Here is a 15,300-nt window from a genome sequence, read left to right as displayed (position 1 = left end):
AGGTTAGGATGATGTTGTCTCAGCTCGAATCAGGCCGGATAGAGTTAGAAAATCCCATTCAAAAAACTTTTTCAATTCAAAAACTTTATTGTTTCTTCCAAAACCAATACATTCAAAAATTTCACTTGAACAGCAAAAATACAAGAAACCATTCAATTCGGATCGAAAACTTGATCGGCCATGCAGTGACGTGCACGTATATGAACCTGTTGCAATTGACGAGCATCTATAGCTTTCTTTATCCCAATGGGGGATCGTTCGGACGAGTTCGGTAGTTTACCGCCGATGCTAACAGACGAAATCGGTTCCAGTGGACAGCCCAACTAAACACTGGGCCCGTTCTGTGTACATGGAATGTGGTAAATTGTCCGATTCACAATTTACCAAGTAAAATGTTCCACGCTCCATGGGAGGAATTTTGACAGATTCTGTTCCAGAATCCTGTTCCAGCTCCAACTTTTTGCCCCACAGTCGAAGTGTGGTAAAATGTCCGACCTGGTACAGTTCCAACAGGTTCCAACTATCTGAGCTCTCATTGGTCGATCATTGTAGTCTGCTTGCTTCTCTGCGCATGCGCTGATAGTTCGTTTACCATAGCATAGAATACATAACCAACAATATGATGTTTGATAGCCATTCATTATATGAATTTTTCATATTTTCATATTTTCTCAATTTTCATAGAAAATTTGAGAGTAATGGAATAAAATAAATTTACACTTTTCTAGACGGTAGGTTTGTAAAACAGCCTTTCTTCATTCACGCAGCTAGTAAACGACACATTTTAGTGTAAATCAACTTTATATGTGCGCGCCAAAAGCTTGAACCAACGATTTTGAAATGGCGTTCCATGGGAACATTTTGCACTAGTCACGTGATGGAACAATTTACGATTGGAACTGGAACAATTTACTGTACACAGAACGTACACATTGACAAGACACAGGATCGGCAACGTTGTTCTGCTATCTTTCTCCACTGCCATTATAACGTGCACCTTAATATAGTAAAAAATTATTGTATGGTCAACTTGAAGTGTGAAGTCAGAGCAAGCAGGTTATGCATTATTCCACTGCATTATTAAGACAAAAAAAACAGCGTATTAATAATTTGAGCAGTCCATAATATAGCTACGCAATAATTATAGTGAATTTCATATATTCTATGAAGAAGCAACTTGTAAAAAATCACCTCACAACGTTCTCAGCTATACGAATGGTTAATTACACCATTGAAGCATTTGAGGAGATGGATCTTAGGCATATCTCGTCCTATGTGATCTGAGCATGGCTTTTGATTGCGTACAATCTTTATTGGAATCCTAATAAAAAATCTTGCAAAGTAAACACTTGGTGGTGATGTGTTTTGTTAGTAATCCTCAGTTCTTACTTGTACACAGAACGTACACATTTTCAAAATTTCAAAGAAAACTATAAATTAATAATTGTGTTTGCAGACGCATAGCAGTTCGGAAGGACACCTGTTGCATGGTGGCGATCTCGCTGAACATCCAGCAGAGAGTGCACCCGGTCATCTGGTCGGTCACCAATCTGCCGCTAGACTGCACCCAGGTGGTGCCCGTGGCGAGGCCCCTCGGCGGCACACTCATCATGGCCGTCAACGCACTCATCTACCTCAACCAGAGTGTGCCGCCCTACGGCGTCAGTCTCAATTCGGTCACCGATGTCAGCACCACGTTCATTCTCAGTAAGTTTACAGAAAAGATTAACATTGTTCTTATAGGAGTGTTCACACAGTGGCCGGAGAAGATTAACATTGGTTCTTATGGGAGTGTTCACACTGATCCACCTCAACCAGAGTGTGCCGCCTTACGGCGTCAGTCTCAACTCGGTCACCGATGTCAGCACCACGTTCATTCTCAGTAAGTTCACTAACAAATTAACATTGATTCTTATGAGCGTGTTCATACAGTGGCAGGGGAAGAATACAATACTTTCTTATGGGAGTGTTTACACTCATCTATCTTAACCAGAGTGTACCGCCCTACGGCGTCAGTCTCAATTCGGTCACCGATGTCAGCACCACGTTCATTCTCAGTAAGTTTACAGGAAGATTAACATTGGTTCTTATGGGCGTGTTCACACATAGATATGGAGAGAATACAATACTTTCTTATGGGAGTGTTTACACTCATCTATCTTAACCAGAGTGTACCGCCCTACGGCGTCAGTCTTAATTCGGTCACCGATGTCAGCACCACGTTCATTCTCAGTAAGTTTACAGGAAGATTAACATTGGTTCTTATGGGCGTGTTCACACATAGATATGGAGAGAATACAATACTTTCTTATGGGCGTGTTCACACATAGATATGGAGAGAATACAATACTTTCTTATGGGAGTGTTTACACTCATCTACCTCAACCAGAGTGTATCGCCGTACTGCGTCAGTCTCAAATCGGTCACTGATGTCAGCACCACGTTCTTTCAGTGATTTTACAAAAATATTAACATTGATTCTTATGAGCGTGTTCACACATAGATATGGAGAGAATACAATACTTTCTTATGAGAGTGTTTACACTCATCTATCTTAACCAGAGTGTGTCGCCCTACGGCGTCAGTCTTAATTCGGTCACCGATGTCAGCACCACGTTCATTCTCAGTAAGTTTACAGGAAGATTAACATTGGTTCTTATGGGCGTGTTCACACATAGATATGGAGAGAATACAATACTTTCTTATGGGAGTGTTTACACTCATCTATCTTAACCAGAGTGTACCGCCTACGGCGTCAGTCTTAATTCGGTCACCGATGTCAGCACCACGTTCATTCTCAGTAAGTTTACAGGAAGATTAACATTGGTTCTTATGGGCGTGTTCACACATAGATATGGAGAGAATACAATACTTTCTTATGGGAGTGTTTACACTCATCTATCTTAACCAGAGTGTACCGCCCTACGGCGTCAGTCTTAATTCGGTCACCGATGTCAGCACCACGTTCATTCTCAGTAAGTTTACAGGAAGATTAACATTGGTTCTTATGGGCGTGTTCACACATAGATATGGAGAGAATACAATACTTTCTTATGGGAGTGTTTACACTCATCTATCTTAACCAGAGTGTACCGCCCTACGGCGTCAGTCTTAATTCGGTCACCGATGTCAGCACCACGTTCATTCTCAGTAAGTTTACAGGAAGTTTACATTGGTTCTTATGGGCGTGTTCACACATAGATATGGAGATAATACAATACTTTCTTTTGAGAGTGTTTACACTCATCTATCTTAACCAGAGTGTGTCGCCCTACGAGGTCTCGGATGTCAGCACTACATTCATTTTCAGTGAGTTTACAAAAAAGTATTAACATTGTATCTATCTGGGAAACGGTAAATTGTTCCAAGCGCTACATTGTGACTAGCGGTAATAGTATTTTACGTCACATGGACGGGAAGGGCCCCTTTGCAGGGCAAGAATGATGTTTCTAGACGAGGCGGTAGCCGAGACTAGAATTTCATTCAAGCCCTGCAAGAGAAATTCACGTCCAAGTAATGTACGCTATTTTTTGTAATAATGATCTAAAGAAGAATAATTTGGAAATAGAAAACATTACCTGCTTATGCAGAAGTTACTACATAACCTTATACCTTATACGCGGGGTTTTACAGCCTTCCCGGCCGTTTCCCGCACTCAACATCTGCCTCGATCTCTCCATATGTCTTGTTTGATGCCCCTAGTTTACAAATTCCGAATCAGGAATTTCTTGATTGTAGATGACAAAACTTTCACCTGGAACGCTAAAAGGCGTTTTTTTTTGTAGCAGTTTTGCTGTTCCTTTTTTTTGAACTGGGAAGCATACTCGACTGTAAAGAAAACATATGATTCTATTACAGTCTAGTATGCTGTAATGGGAATCATAATATGTTTATTTGTTCTACTATCAGCTATTTACCGGCTTGATTTCATACATGTAAAACAGCTGAAATTGAATGACTATGACAAAAAAAGTTTCACGTTTCATGGGAACCATTTTAACAGTAAGACTCAACTCACACTTACACGAATCAGGTCGAGAAGAGACTCGACTCTAGTGGAGAGCATGTGTTTCCAAATGGTGACACTCAGACCAGTTGATTCTAGTCTCCGCGACGTCACCATTTGAAAACACATGCTCTCGACTAGAGTCGAGTCTCTTCTCGACCTGAGTCGCGTGAGTGTGAGTTGAGCCATAAAGTTCCAAAATCCAGTTACCGGTAAATTATTCCTGCCTCGCACTCACCACTAACTGCGGTGCATTCACAATGTACCACAATCGAAGAGCGGTCGTTGGTCGATAGGATGATCCGTCTGCGCATGCGCTGATAGATTGTTGGTCCTCCATAGCAAAGCCACAGAATACATAACCAACAAAATGGTGTTTTATAACTAACCATTCGTTAAATGAGTTTTCTTTAAATAATATTTGAGAATAATGAAGTGGAAGGAGTGCACACTTCTCAAGATGGTAAGTTTGTAAAGCAGCCTTTGTTCTGTAACCGCCCTTGATGGAGGTTGAAGATATCTTATTATTACTTCAAGGGTGTCATGGGAACTGGATAGACAACAATATTGTATTACCTAAAGAATTTCTCATTTATTATGCCAATTACTTGAAATTTAAAGAACGAAATATGCAGTACATTTTATCAAAATATTATTCCTACAAAAACTACCTGCCAATAAGATTCTGAACTAGAAATTTTACTACAACAAGATCATCTCTAATTAGGGTCTCGGTCGGGTGGAAATGTTTTATAATGAGCTAGAAATTTTTGGCACTTACCCACAGCTATCACTCCCACTGGTAATCCCAAAACACAGGACACTCACGTATCTCATGATGCCGGAAAATTAACTAAACTTTTTGCAATATGGTTTTTGATCCGCTCGGTATCTCGGTTGTTCAACGACTGCAGGTTTTCCATCCGGAAAACTTCCCCCTCTCCACGTTAGTGTTCCAGAAGGCCTAACTGCTGCTATTGGAAGAGTCGGTTCTCACATGATTCGGCAAGCGGGTACTTGCCAGGTCTGCAGTATTCCTCTGTGAGAATATCTACAGGCTACCAAAAATCCGCCGTGTCCTTGCCTTGTGGAGCCACCTCATCCGTGAGAACTAGCAAATATCCCTGAATTTGCTGGTTCTCAGAGTCGTTTAGACATAAGTTAGCAGAATCTTATTGTCGCTGCAATAATACTACTTACTCAATTATATTTTCTCACTATAGTCCAACTACGGAAATTGTTATTTTAATATCAAAGTCTTATCTCCTGAAAAATCTTAAATCTAAAACACACAAAAAATCAATCAATAAAATAAGTACTTAAATCCTACCCATGTCACAGTTCATTTACGGATCTAATATATACTCACTTTGGTGGAAAGCAACTTCAAAAGTGCGCGTCAGTCTCAATTCAAAGATTTTGTAGGTTTTGGGAGCAATTAGTTCTGCACCAGTAACGTTATAGGTACAAGTCACGTGACATGTAACAACTTACCACTGGAACTGGAACAATCTACCATTTAACGTGTTTCCAGAACGAACTCATTGTTTCTTATGAGAGTGTTCACAGGGAAAGAATATGATACTTTTTTATGGGAGTTTTCACACTCATCTACTTCAACCAGAGTGTTCCACCCTACGGCGTCAGTCTCAATTCGGTCACCGATGTCAGCACCACGTTCATTCTCAGTGAGTTTACAGAAAAGATTAACATTGGTTCTTATGGGCGTGTTCACACATAGATATGGAGGTTTAGTTTAGTGACTTCTTTAGATTATAATATTGTATTTCAATGTCGTGACATTTTATTTTTGTTCACAGAGCCACAAGAGAACGTGAAGATAACGCTGGAGGGCGCACAGGCCTGTTTCATTTCACACGAACGACTTGTGATCTCACTGAAGGGAGGTGAACTCTATGTTCTAACTCTCTATTCCGATAGCATGCGCAGTGTCAGGAGTTTTCATCTGGAGAAAGCTGCTGCCAGTGTCTTGACTACTTGTGTGAGTGAATTTATTTATTAAATTCAATCTTATTGGATTGTTTTGGTAGAATTACGAGGGTGAATCAAATGAAAACCTTGAAAGTGTAAAGCTGCGTACACATATACGCACTTCCAACGCGCACCGAGCACGCTCCGCCTTCGTACCGCCCTCGTACCGCCCTCGTTCCTCCATCGTACCACAGTCGCTCCGCCCGCGCACCCATCATGAACGTTACGGAAGATGTTAGATCTTCTCGCGTTCCCCGGTCGAACCACTGTTGCTCCCCGGTCGATCATCAATCGCTCTGCTGGAGTGACGTTCGGTTGCGGAGCAGAGCGAAAGTCTGTACGCACCTTTATATATTATTCATTTTGACAACTAATTAATAAGTAAAACTTACATTTACCATTTTTTACTTTCCTTGCCCTATTACCATAGGTAAGGAAAGTATTGATTTCCGAAAAAAATTAAGGTACCCCAATTTCTATCAGAAATGGGGTACAAATTATGTTCAGATCGAACAATTTCGATCAAATGCAATTCAAGATGGCGGCTAAAATGGCGAGACTGTTGTCAAAAACAGGGGTTTTCGCGATTTTCTCGAAAACGGATCTAACGATTTTGATCAAATTTATACCTAGAAAAGTCATTGATAAGCTCTATCAACTGCCACAAGTCTCATATCTGTAAAAATACCAGGAGCTCCGCCCCATCTATGCAAAGTTTGATTTTAGATTCCCAATTATCAGGCTTCAGATACAATTTCAAGTGAAAAAGATTGAGTATGAAAATCTCTACAATTAATGCCCAGTAACATTTTCACCTACAATTGAAAATAAGCACGAAATTCGAGAAAATGTGATTATTACAATTGCAAACTGTTGGCAACTGTTGATTCTATTAAATGATTCACTATGAAGAGATAGCAGACCTCGTGTGTCTCCAGCGCTATTGTCCTGTCACCAGCTGGCTCAGATCTCTGTTTACAAGTAGACTTGAGATGCGCGTGCACACTAGCGTCAGGTGATCAATTTTCATAACGGCAAGGAAAGTTGTGTGAGTGCGCCACACCAGATTTTTTACTTCCCTTGCCCTATTACCATAGGTAAGGAAAGTATTGCTTTCCGAAAAAAATTAAGGTACCTCAATTTATATCAGAAATGGGGTACAAATTATGTTCATATCGAACAATTTCGATCAAATGCAATTCAAGAAGGCGGCTAAAATGGCGAGACTGTTGTCAAAAACTATTGAAAATAAGCTCGGAATTCGAGAAAATGTGATTATTCAATTATTGCAAACTATTGACAACTGTTGATTCTATTAAATTATTCACTATGAAGAGATAGCAGACCTCGCGTTATTGTCCAGTCATCAGCTGGCTCAGATCTTTAAATAGTAGACTTGAGATGCGCGTGAACACTAGCGTCAGGTGATCAATTCACATAACGGCAAGGAAAGTTGTGTGAGTGCGCCACACCAGATTTTTTTTTGATACCTGATCTGATACACTCTACCTTTGCAGATCCACTTTGTTTCCACCTTACTGATACTTTTTCTGTTTCCAGATCTGTGTTTGTGAGGAGAACTATCTGTTCCTCGGTTCCCGTCTTGGAAACTCACTGTTGCTCAGGTTTACTGAGAAGGAATTGAACCTGATTGAGCCGAGAGCTATCGAAAGCTCACAATCCCAGAATCCGGCCAAGAAGAAAAAGCTGGATACTTTGGGTAAGATGAAAGATAATTTGACTCTTGTATTCCATACCCAAGGTATACATATCATGAGATTGTAAAATTTATAGCGGCTCTTTCGTTTTTATAGTTTGAAGTTGAAATATTTTTTGTTCCTTCTATTCCATAATCAAGGTATCATTATCATGCTATAAGAATGCGGTATGTAGTGTCTCTTTCATTTCATAGTTTTTAGTGATGTTTTATAAATTATAAGTAAGACCAATTATATCGTGGTTCATGTATCATCATCAACCATGATACATGGTTCATTAACCATGTTCTTTGTATCAACGAGTTCAAAAGTCGGCCATTACAGTTATGGTAAGTGAAACAGTGAGAACAAGCTGCCGGCCATTCTTCAAGGAGCTGGTATTCTTCCTCTTCTCAATGTTTTCATGTATGAATGTATCTCCTTAATTAAGAATGAGAGCGATATGACAAGAGGATCGGCATACATTTATTCGAAACAAAGATACGCCATCATCTTAGAGATGATCATCATCGCACTACTCTTTTCGCTAGAGGGGCTAGGAGTTTGGGTATCAGTCTTTACAATGCCTTGCCTAAACATATAAAAATTTTTGAATTCAAAAAATTAAGAAGAGAATTGCAAAAGAGCTAATTAAATGTTGTTTCTATTCGATATGTGAGTTTAATGAGCATTTCAACGGTAATCACTCATCCTCCAATGCTCTTATCAATTAAAAGTAAAATGACTCAACTTTAAAATCGACATGACAAGTCCTTATACCCCTTTAATTGGAGGTCACTGGATGCTTTAAATATCAAATATCAACAGTTCATGGTAAGCAAAAGCAGGAGGATTCAACACAGGCTTTCCTTAAAACTGTTGTACTCCCATATCTATATTATAATAAAGGAAAGAACTGGCCTAGGCCTACACACGTACGGGGAGGAAGTTCAAGGATGACACATCATCACGTCTGAACTACACAACTGTTCAACTTGAACTTTTAATAGCACCCTTGCGGAGCACGGGTTACCTGCTAGTTTCAAATAAACTGTCCATAGGTTTTGTATTTGATATACCTATTTTATTCAAAATGTTCATAATAATTAGTCTATTTTACGATATTCTAAGAATATGCTGAAGATTGTTATAGAGATGACATTTTTTCACGCTATTATTTCAAAATTCTAAACTCAACTAACCTAAAACTCTATTCATAAATAGAAAACAGAGCAGACGACGCAAACACAAGCGGTGCACCCTACTTGCATATTTAGCGCTTCCGTGAGCTATAAAAACAAACTAAGGCTACAAAAGCGAATCAGCTGATGAAAAATCTCTAAAATACGTGAGCATTTGCTCCAGAGTTCAGGAGCTTAAGGTAAGAGTATAAGGTAAAGCTTATTCATATAAAAATGAGCAAATGCTTTTGCTTCTACCTTTTGCTCATGAGCAAAACCTTATGCTCCATGCTCTTGCTCATGAGCATTTGCTCTGGTTTTATTCATATGGGCCTTTATTTCGACGTTTACTCTGGTCAGCTGTGGAAACAAAACTGAAAGCTGAATGGTGAATAGCTTTATTAGTGAGCACAGTTTGTAGTCACACTACCGAGTCGTCAACAACATGTCGCCACTCATTCATTTCCCCCCTACGCCTCAGACCTCAGAAGCCAAGTTACGAGCGGTGGACAGTACTATCCAAAACTTATTTACCAGTCCGGGAATCGAACCCGGTACCTCCTAATTGCTAGTCAGGTATGGTTCACCCTTACACTAAACTGACAATCTCTGGATAGCAGAGATCATTTTATTCTAAGCCATAGCGGCCAGCCAGTTTACCGATGGAAATTGATGAGAAATTTCATCTATTCGAATTCTGATGGGTAAATAATTATTATTAAACGAATAATATGATATATTTTATCATATCAGTGGGATAGACTTTTAGAAGAATATCAAATCCGTATTTATTTATACATTGATAGATATAATATCATTCTCAACTATGAATGGTTGGGGAAGGAACAACAGGCTTAGAGCCCAAAACTGTTCCTTTATCAAATTGAATGTAAGAATATGGAATCGGCAATCAAATGTAGCCCTTTATTAATATTGTCTTTCTTATTTTAGGAGATTGGATGGCGTCTGACGTCACTGAAATACGCGATCTGGATGAACTGGAAGTGTATGGCAGTGAAACACAAACCTCTATGCAAATTGCATCCTACATATTCGAGGTAAATTGAAATATTTTCTATAAATAATGGAGATTGGACTTTTAATTGAATTATTCATTTATTGTATTAGTGTTTGGAGTATAAATAAATCATTCAAATTCTTAAGGTGCATTTCCTAAGCGACGACTGTATGACTCTAGCCAAGCTGTAGTTGACATTATAAGCCTGGCTTTCATTAGTAGAGTTAGTGGTAGAGTTTCCTTGGCAAGTACTAACTATCTTGTGAACTCTCCCAATGAATACGTTCATGATGGAGTAGTCATGGTAGAGTACTAGTTTTTAGTAGAGTAGAGTGGGATAGCACCGTGGGATAGTACCATAGAGAAACAATAGCATAAGCAGATATCCCATGATATAGGTCGTTTATGTTGCAAATTTTACTGTTATCTCAAGCTGATAGTCCACGTAATTCTTTCCTGTGAAGCTTTATAACGCTGGCAGTCTCTCATATTGTGCCGTTCAAACACTCTTACCCAGTCAAAACAGTAAAAATCGACAGTAATCGGCTTGAGATAACAGTAAAAGTTGCGACATAAACGCCCTATACCATGGGATATCTACTTACGCTATTGTTTCTCTATGATAGTACTCTACCACTTGCCTTCCCCCTTCTCGAGCTAGTAGAGTAGAATCGAATAGAGTAGTTTTTAAGGTTAGTTCTCTTCACTAGACAACGCGCTTCAACTACTATTCTCAATTATAGTGAAAACAGTTACTCGACCAAGTAAGTAGAGTAGAGTTAGCTCGGTAGAGTTAGTATGCCAGTTACTCGACCACTTGTGAAATCTGGATTAACTAGTGAAAACCAGGCTTAACTGCTATTCTCAATTTTAGTGAAAGCCAAGTAAGTACCAACCGACTTAACAACTAACCAACTACTAACGACTAACCAACTTACCTACTCGACCAAGTGAGTAGAGTAGAGTTAGCTCGGTAGAATTACTCGACCACTAACTCTACTAGTGAAAACCAGGCTATATAGACTACAATAAAAGTAAATTTGTATGGCTTCGGGGTCCCTTACGGGAAGGTCCCACCTCGCCTAAATATACAGAGTGGCTCATAAGTCAGTTGACACTAGCAATTTTAAGGTCAGCTGTTGTTACAAACGAAATCACAGGGTTTGTTTACCACAGTTTAGTTTGAGGTCAAGTTTGGTGGTTGTTGGTGATAGTGTGTTCATTGTTATTCGATAAACAATGAATATAAATTTAACAACTTGAGGAGCTAAAAACCAGTACCACAGAATAGGTACAGAATGGAAACTGTCAATCAAACGCCTATCTAACCAATGCTTTTTACATGACGCAAATACTAGACACGTCACGTGACCTTAGGAAGTTCCAATCCTGGTCTTCTGATTGGCTCGCGGCAGTGAACGAGATCAAATGATCCGGATCAGTAAAGTGATCCGAACCTCCCATCAATACTATTACAATGCGGAACTTCCTAAAAAGATGGCGGATTTTCGCGCAAGGGTACTATCCAAGTTTCCATACTGTATGTATACTGTGCCAGTACAACTGATGCAGTAGCTACAGTCCGAGAAGACATCTTGCGAACAGTCTGCAATGAATTTTGCTACCGTCTAGGTGTCGTCCGAGCCTCAAAAGGAGGGCACATAGAACACTTGAAATACATCATCATAAACTTGATACTGTGAGTAATTTGATGTAAAATTGGTTTGTGTGCACGATTTTTTTTAATGAATATAACTGTTGAAATTGGGTCATTTTTTTTTAAACAACCGGTATATTTCATCAGTTTTAATATTTTATTAATGAAATTTGTAGGTGTGTGACAGTATACTGAACATCGGTCCATGTGGCAACGTGTCAATGGGTGAGCCGGCCTTCCTATCGGAGGAGTTCTCCAATAACCCCGACCCGGACATAGAGCTGGTCACCACCTCTGGATACGGCAAGAATGGCGCACTCTGTGTGTTGCAACGGTCTCTCAGGCCTCAGGTCAGACAAACTATATTTAAATGATACTAGCCTAGGTAAACCGTGCCTCCACAAGGGTATAATTAAAAACTTGACCTACTGAAATCTTGGAGAATTTAAAATAGGCTTATAACCATCCTCGTTAAATTAAGAGTCGAATTCAAGAGTAGAATTTCAAGATAATCAGTTCAGTCGTGATGTTGGCAAACATGTACTTTGTATCGCGCACAAGTATTATATTCCTTCATAAATGAATATCGGGGCACCGAGCTTCGCTCGTGATTTTTATTTATTGATAAACAGTACACAATTCTCTAAAATGATTGTTTTTATATTTCACAGCTTGCTATATGTCATCTTATGAATTTCGGGGATGCGATATTTTGATTTTCACATACTCGCTCACTCACTTTTTTACCATCCACAGCTGCTTAAGCCAAGGATGAATTATCCTTTTAATGTCGTTCAGCGAGTTCTCTTAAGGATGAGACCTAGTGCAATCGAATTTTCATATCATAAACCTACTATGTTCCAAATTTCGTGAAAATCGTTAGAGCCGTTTTCGAGATCCGTTGAACATAAATAACCAGATATAAATATGAAAAATACAGAAATTGCTCGCTTAATATAATATGATATATAGTACAGATATAGAAAAAGAATAAATTATAATATATAGATTGAAGAACAATAAGAACATAGAAGGTAAAACCGTTGAATACTATCATAGCCACCTCTAATACCTGTATTAGAGGTGGCTATGATACTATCTTTTATCTATGAACAGTCTCAAGCAAAGTAAAAGAAACTCGAAGCATGACGAATTGAAAACTAGACAAACTGAAAACATGACGTACTGATATATTGAAGAACTGAAAATAGGCCTACAAATCATATTGAAAATAGGATTAATTCATCCTCGGTGAATTAAGAATCTATTTGTAGAATTTCAAGTTGATCAGTTTCGTAGTTCAGACGTGATGATGCGTCAAACTTGTATTTCGTATCCTGTACAATTCCTTCCTTTATAATATATAGTATAGATTAGGTATAAATACAATATTGTATCACTTACAGGAAAGTCTGTTAGGTTGGGCTTTCATCATTGCATGAACTTTGAATCACAAATTTAATAAATTTGTTTTAATTATTCAATTAGAATTAATAGATCAATGACAATGAGATAAACCTATGACCAACCTCGGTAAATCAAGAATCTTTATGCAAAATTTCAAGTTAATCAGTTGAGAGTTCAGACGTGATGATGCGTCATTCGTTTATTGTAGCACCTTATCAACATCGGTTTGCTATCTTTGCCTGTCATTTGACAAAATAGATAGCTCTATACTCTTCTAACCCCGAACCTTTGCCAAATTGCTTGTAGATTATGGAGAAATATGATGAACCTCAAGCGGTCTTAAGATGGTCTACATTATTTTACCATATAGTACCTACTAAATTCCATTTAGTTGCTACTTTCCTTGCCCTATTACCATAGAAAGGGAAGTACCGGGTGATTACAAATGAAATAGACAGTTTGAATAGCTTGTATAGAATTTATTATTTAAAAGTTTAGATCATTACTTACATGATTACATAGAAGAATTCTTGAAGTTTTTATTGAAAATTTACAGATGTTCAATGTGTGCACCATTTGCAACACGACAGATATCAACACGGTAGTCAAATTCTGACCACACACGACTAAGCATCTCACGGTTAACTGTAGCAAGAGCATTTGTGATTCGTTGTTTAAGATCATCGATATCAACAGGAAGCGGTGGTACGAAAACTCTGTCTTTTACATAGCCCCACAAGAAAAAGTCGCAGGGCGTTAGGTCCGGACTACGAGGTGGTCACGGCTGAAACACAACGTTTTCCTCACTTGCACGCCCGATCCATCGTCTAGGAAGATGTTCATCCAGATACCCTCTGACGTCTGAGTACCAGTGAGGCGGAGCTCCATCTTGTACAAAAATGAAGTTACAACTATCTTCATGGAGTTGAGGCATTAACCATTCGGTTAACATGTCCAGATAAATTCTTCCGGTTACTGATGGTTCTTGGAAGAAGAAAGGCCCGTAAACCTTTTCACAAGATAAAGCGCAAAACACGTTCACTTTAGGAGAATCGCGTATATGCTGTACAGTCTCTCTCGGGTTTTCTGTTCCCCATACTCATACATTATGTCTGTTAACTTCTCCACTAATGTGAAAAGGACATTCCTTACACTCTCCTTACACTAAAAGGATCCGACACGAACAATTTCGATCAAATGCAATTCAAGATGGCGGCTAAAATGGCAAAAATATCGTCAAAAACAGGGTTTTTCGAGATTTTCTCGAAAAAGGCTCCAACGATTTTGATCAAATTATCTATGCCTGTTAAGAAATTATTCAATGCATAAAACTTATTTGTTCTATTTGTATTAAATGTTGTAGTATTCAAATAAGTATTGTAATTGTTTTTGATGAATAAACTTTGATTTGATTTGATTTGATTTATGATGCAGGTGGTGACAACTTTCGAGCTGCCGGGCTGCACGGACATGTGGACTGTGGTTGGGTCGACGAGTGAGAGAGGAAAAGAGAGAGAGAGTGAAGGCCACGACGCAGCACATGCCTTCATGATACTCAGTCAACCTGAATCCACCATGGTAACTATATTCACCAAAATATTCAACACATTTTTGTCAATTCTGCTATCTTAAGCTGGGTTTTCGTTTGTGCGTAAATTTCCGCAGTCGACGACGGCAAGCATTGTTGACATTCATAATGTCCAAATTCCAAGTGTGCTAAAACAGCTGATCAAATAACTTTTCATTGTTTTTCTTTATTATTCAATAATCAAAAATTTCTAAAAATATCAACAAATTGCCATTTAAAAGTGTAAAAAAGTATAGGCCTAAGCTCAACCTCCTCGATTAAAATATAATTGAACATAATCTTTCAGGTTATTTAGACAAATTGAAATCTACCCAATCTGAGATTCTCTCCCTGTCGTGATCGACGACGGCATAAACGAAAACCCAGCGTTAGAGTTCATTGAAGCTTAAAGCTGGGCTTTCGTTTGTGCGTAAATGTCGTCTTCGACCACGACAGGGTGATGATTCCAGATTGGGTAGATTTCAATTTGTCTAAATAACCTAAAAGATTATGTTCAATTATGTTTTAATCGAGGAGGTTGAGTTTATACTTTCAAATGGCAATATTTTGATACTATTAATTATTCTCGAATAATAAACACAAATAATGAAAAGTTATTTGATCAGTTGTTTTAGTACACTTGAAATTTGGACAATATGAATGTCAACAATGCTTGTCGTCGTCGTCGACTGCGCAAGTTTACGCATAAACGAAAGTTCATCTTTATTTGAAAATAAACAAGAATCTTACTAGAACTATACTTTGCAACCATGCA

At 38.6% G+C, this 15,300-nt stretch overlaps 1 protein-coding gene across 2 annotated transcripts in view; it reads left to right on the top strand.

Annotated features, from left to right (window-relative positions):
* Positions 1 to 15,300, top strand: part of LOC111046757 (cleavage and polyadenylation specificity factor subunit 1) — a 77,926-nt gene that overhangs the window by 13,095 nt on the left and 49,531 nt on the right. For both annotated transcript variants that reach the window (XM_039424729.1, XM_039424728.1), the window contains exons 5-10: positions 1,457 to 1,707; positions 5,827 to 6,008; positions 7,559 to 7,718; positions 9,828 to 9,934; positions 11,728 to 11,901; positions 14,393 to 14,536. In XM_039424729.1, the coding sequence (XP_039280663.1) occupies positions 1,457 to 1,707; positions 5,827 to 6,008; positions 7,559 to 7,718; positions 9,828 to 9,934; positions 11,728 to 11,901; positions 14,393 to 14,536 (1,018 nt within the window). The remainder of the gene's footprint in view (positions 1 to 1,456; positions 1,708 to 5,826; positions 6,009 to 7,558; positions 7,719 to 9,827; positions 9,935 to 11,727; positions 11,902 to 14,392; positions 14,537 to 15,300) is intronic.

This window comes from Nilaparvata lugens, chromosome 3 (genome assembly GCF_014356525.2).
Source record: "Nilaparvata lugens isolate BPH chromosome 3, ASM1435652v1, whole genome shotgun sequence".
NCBI lineage: Eukaryota > Metazoa > Arthropoda > Insecta > Hemiptera > Delphacidae > Nilaparvata > Nilaparvata lugens.
This window is presented reverse-complemented; position numbering and strand designations above follow the sequence as displayed.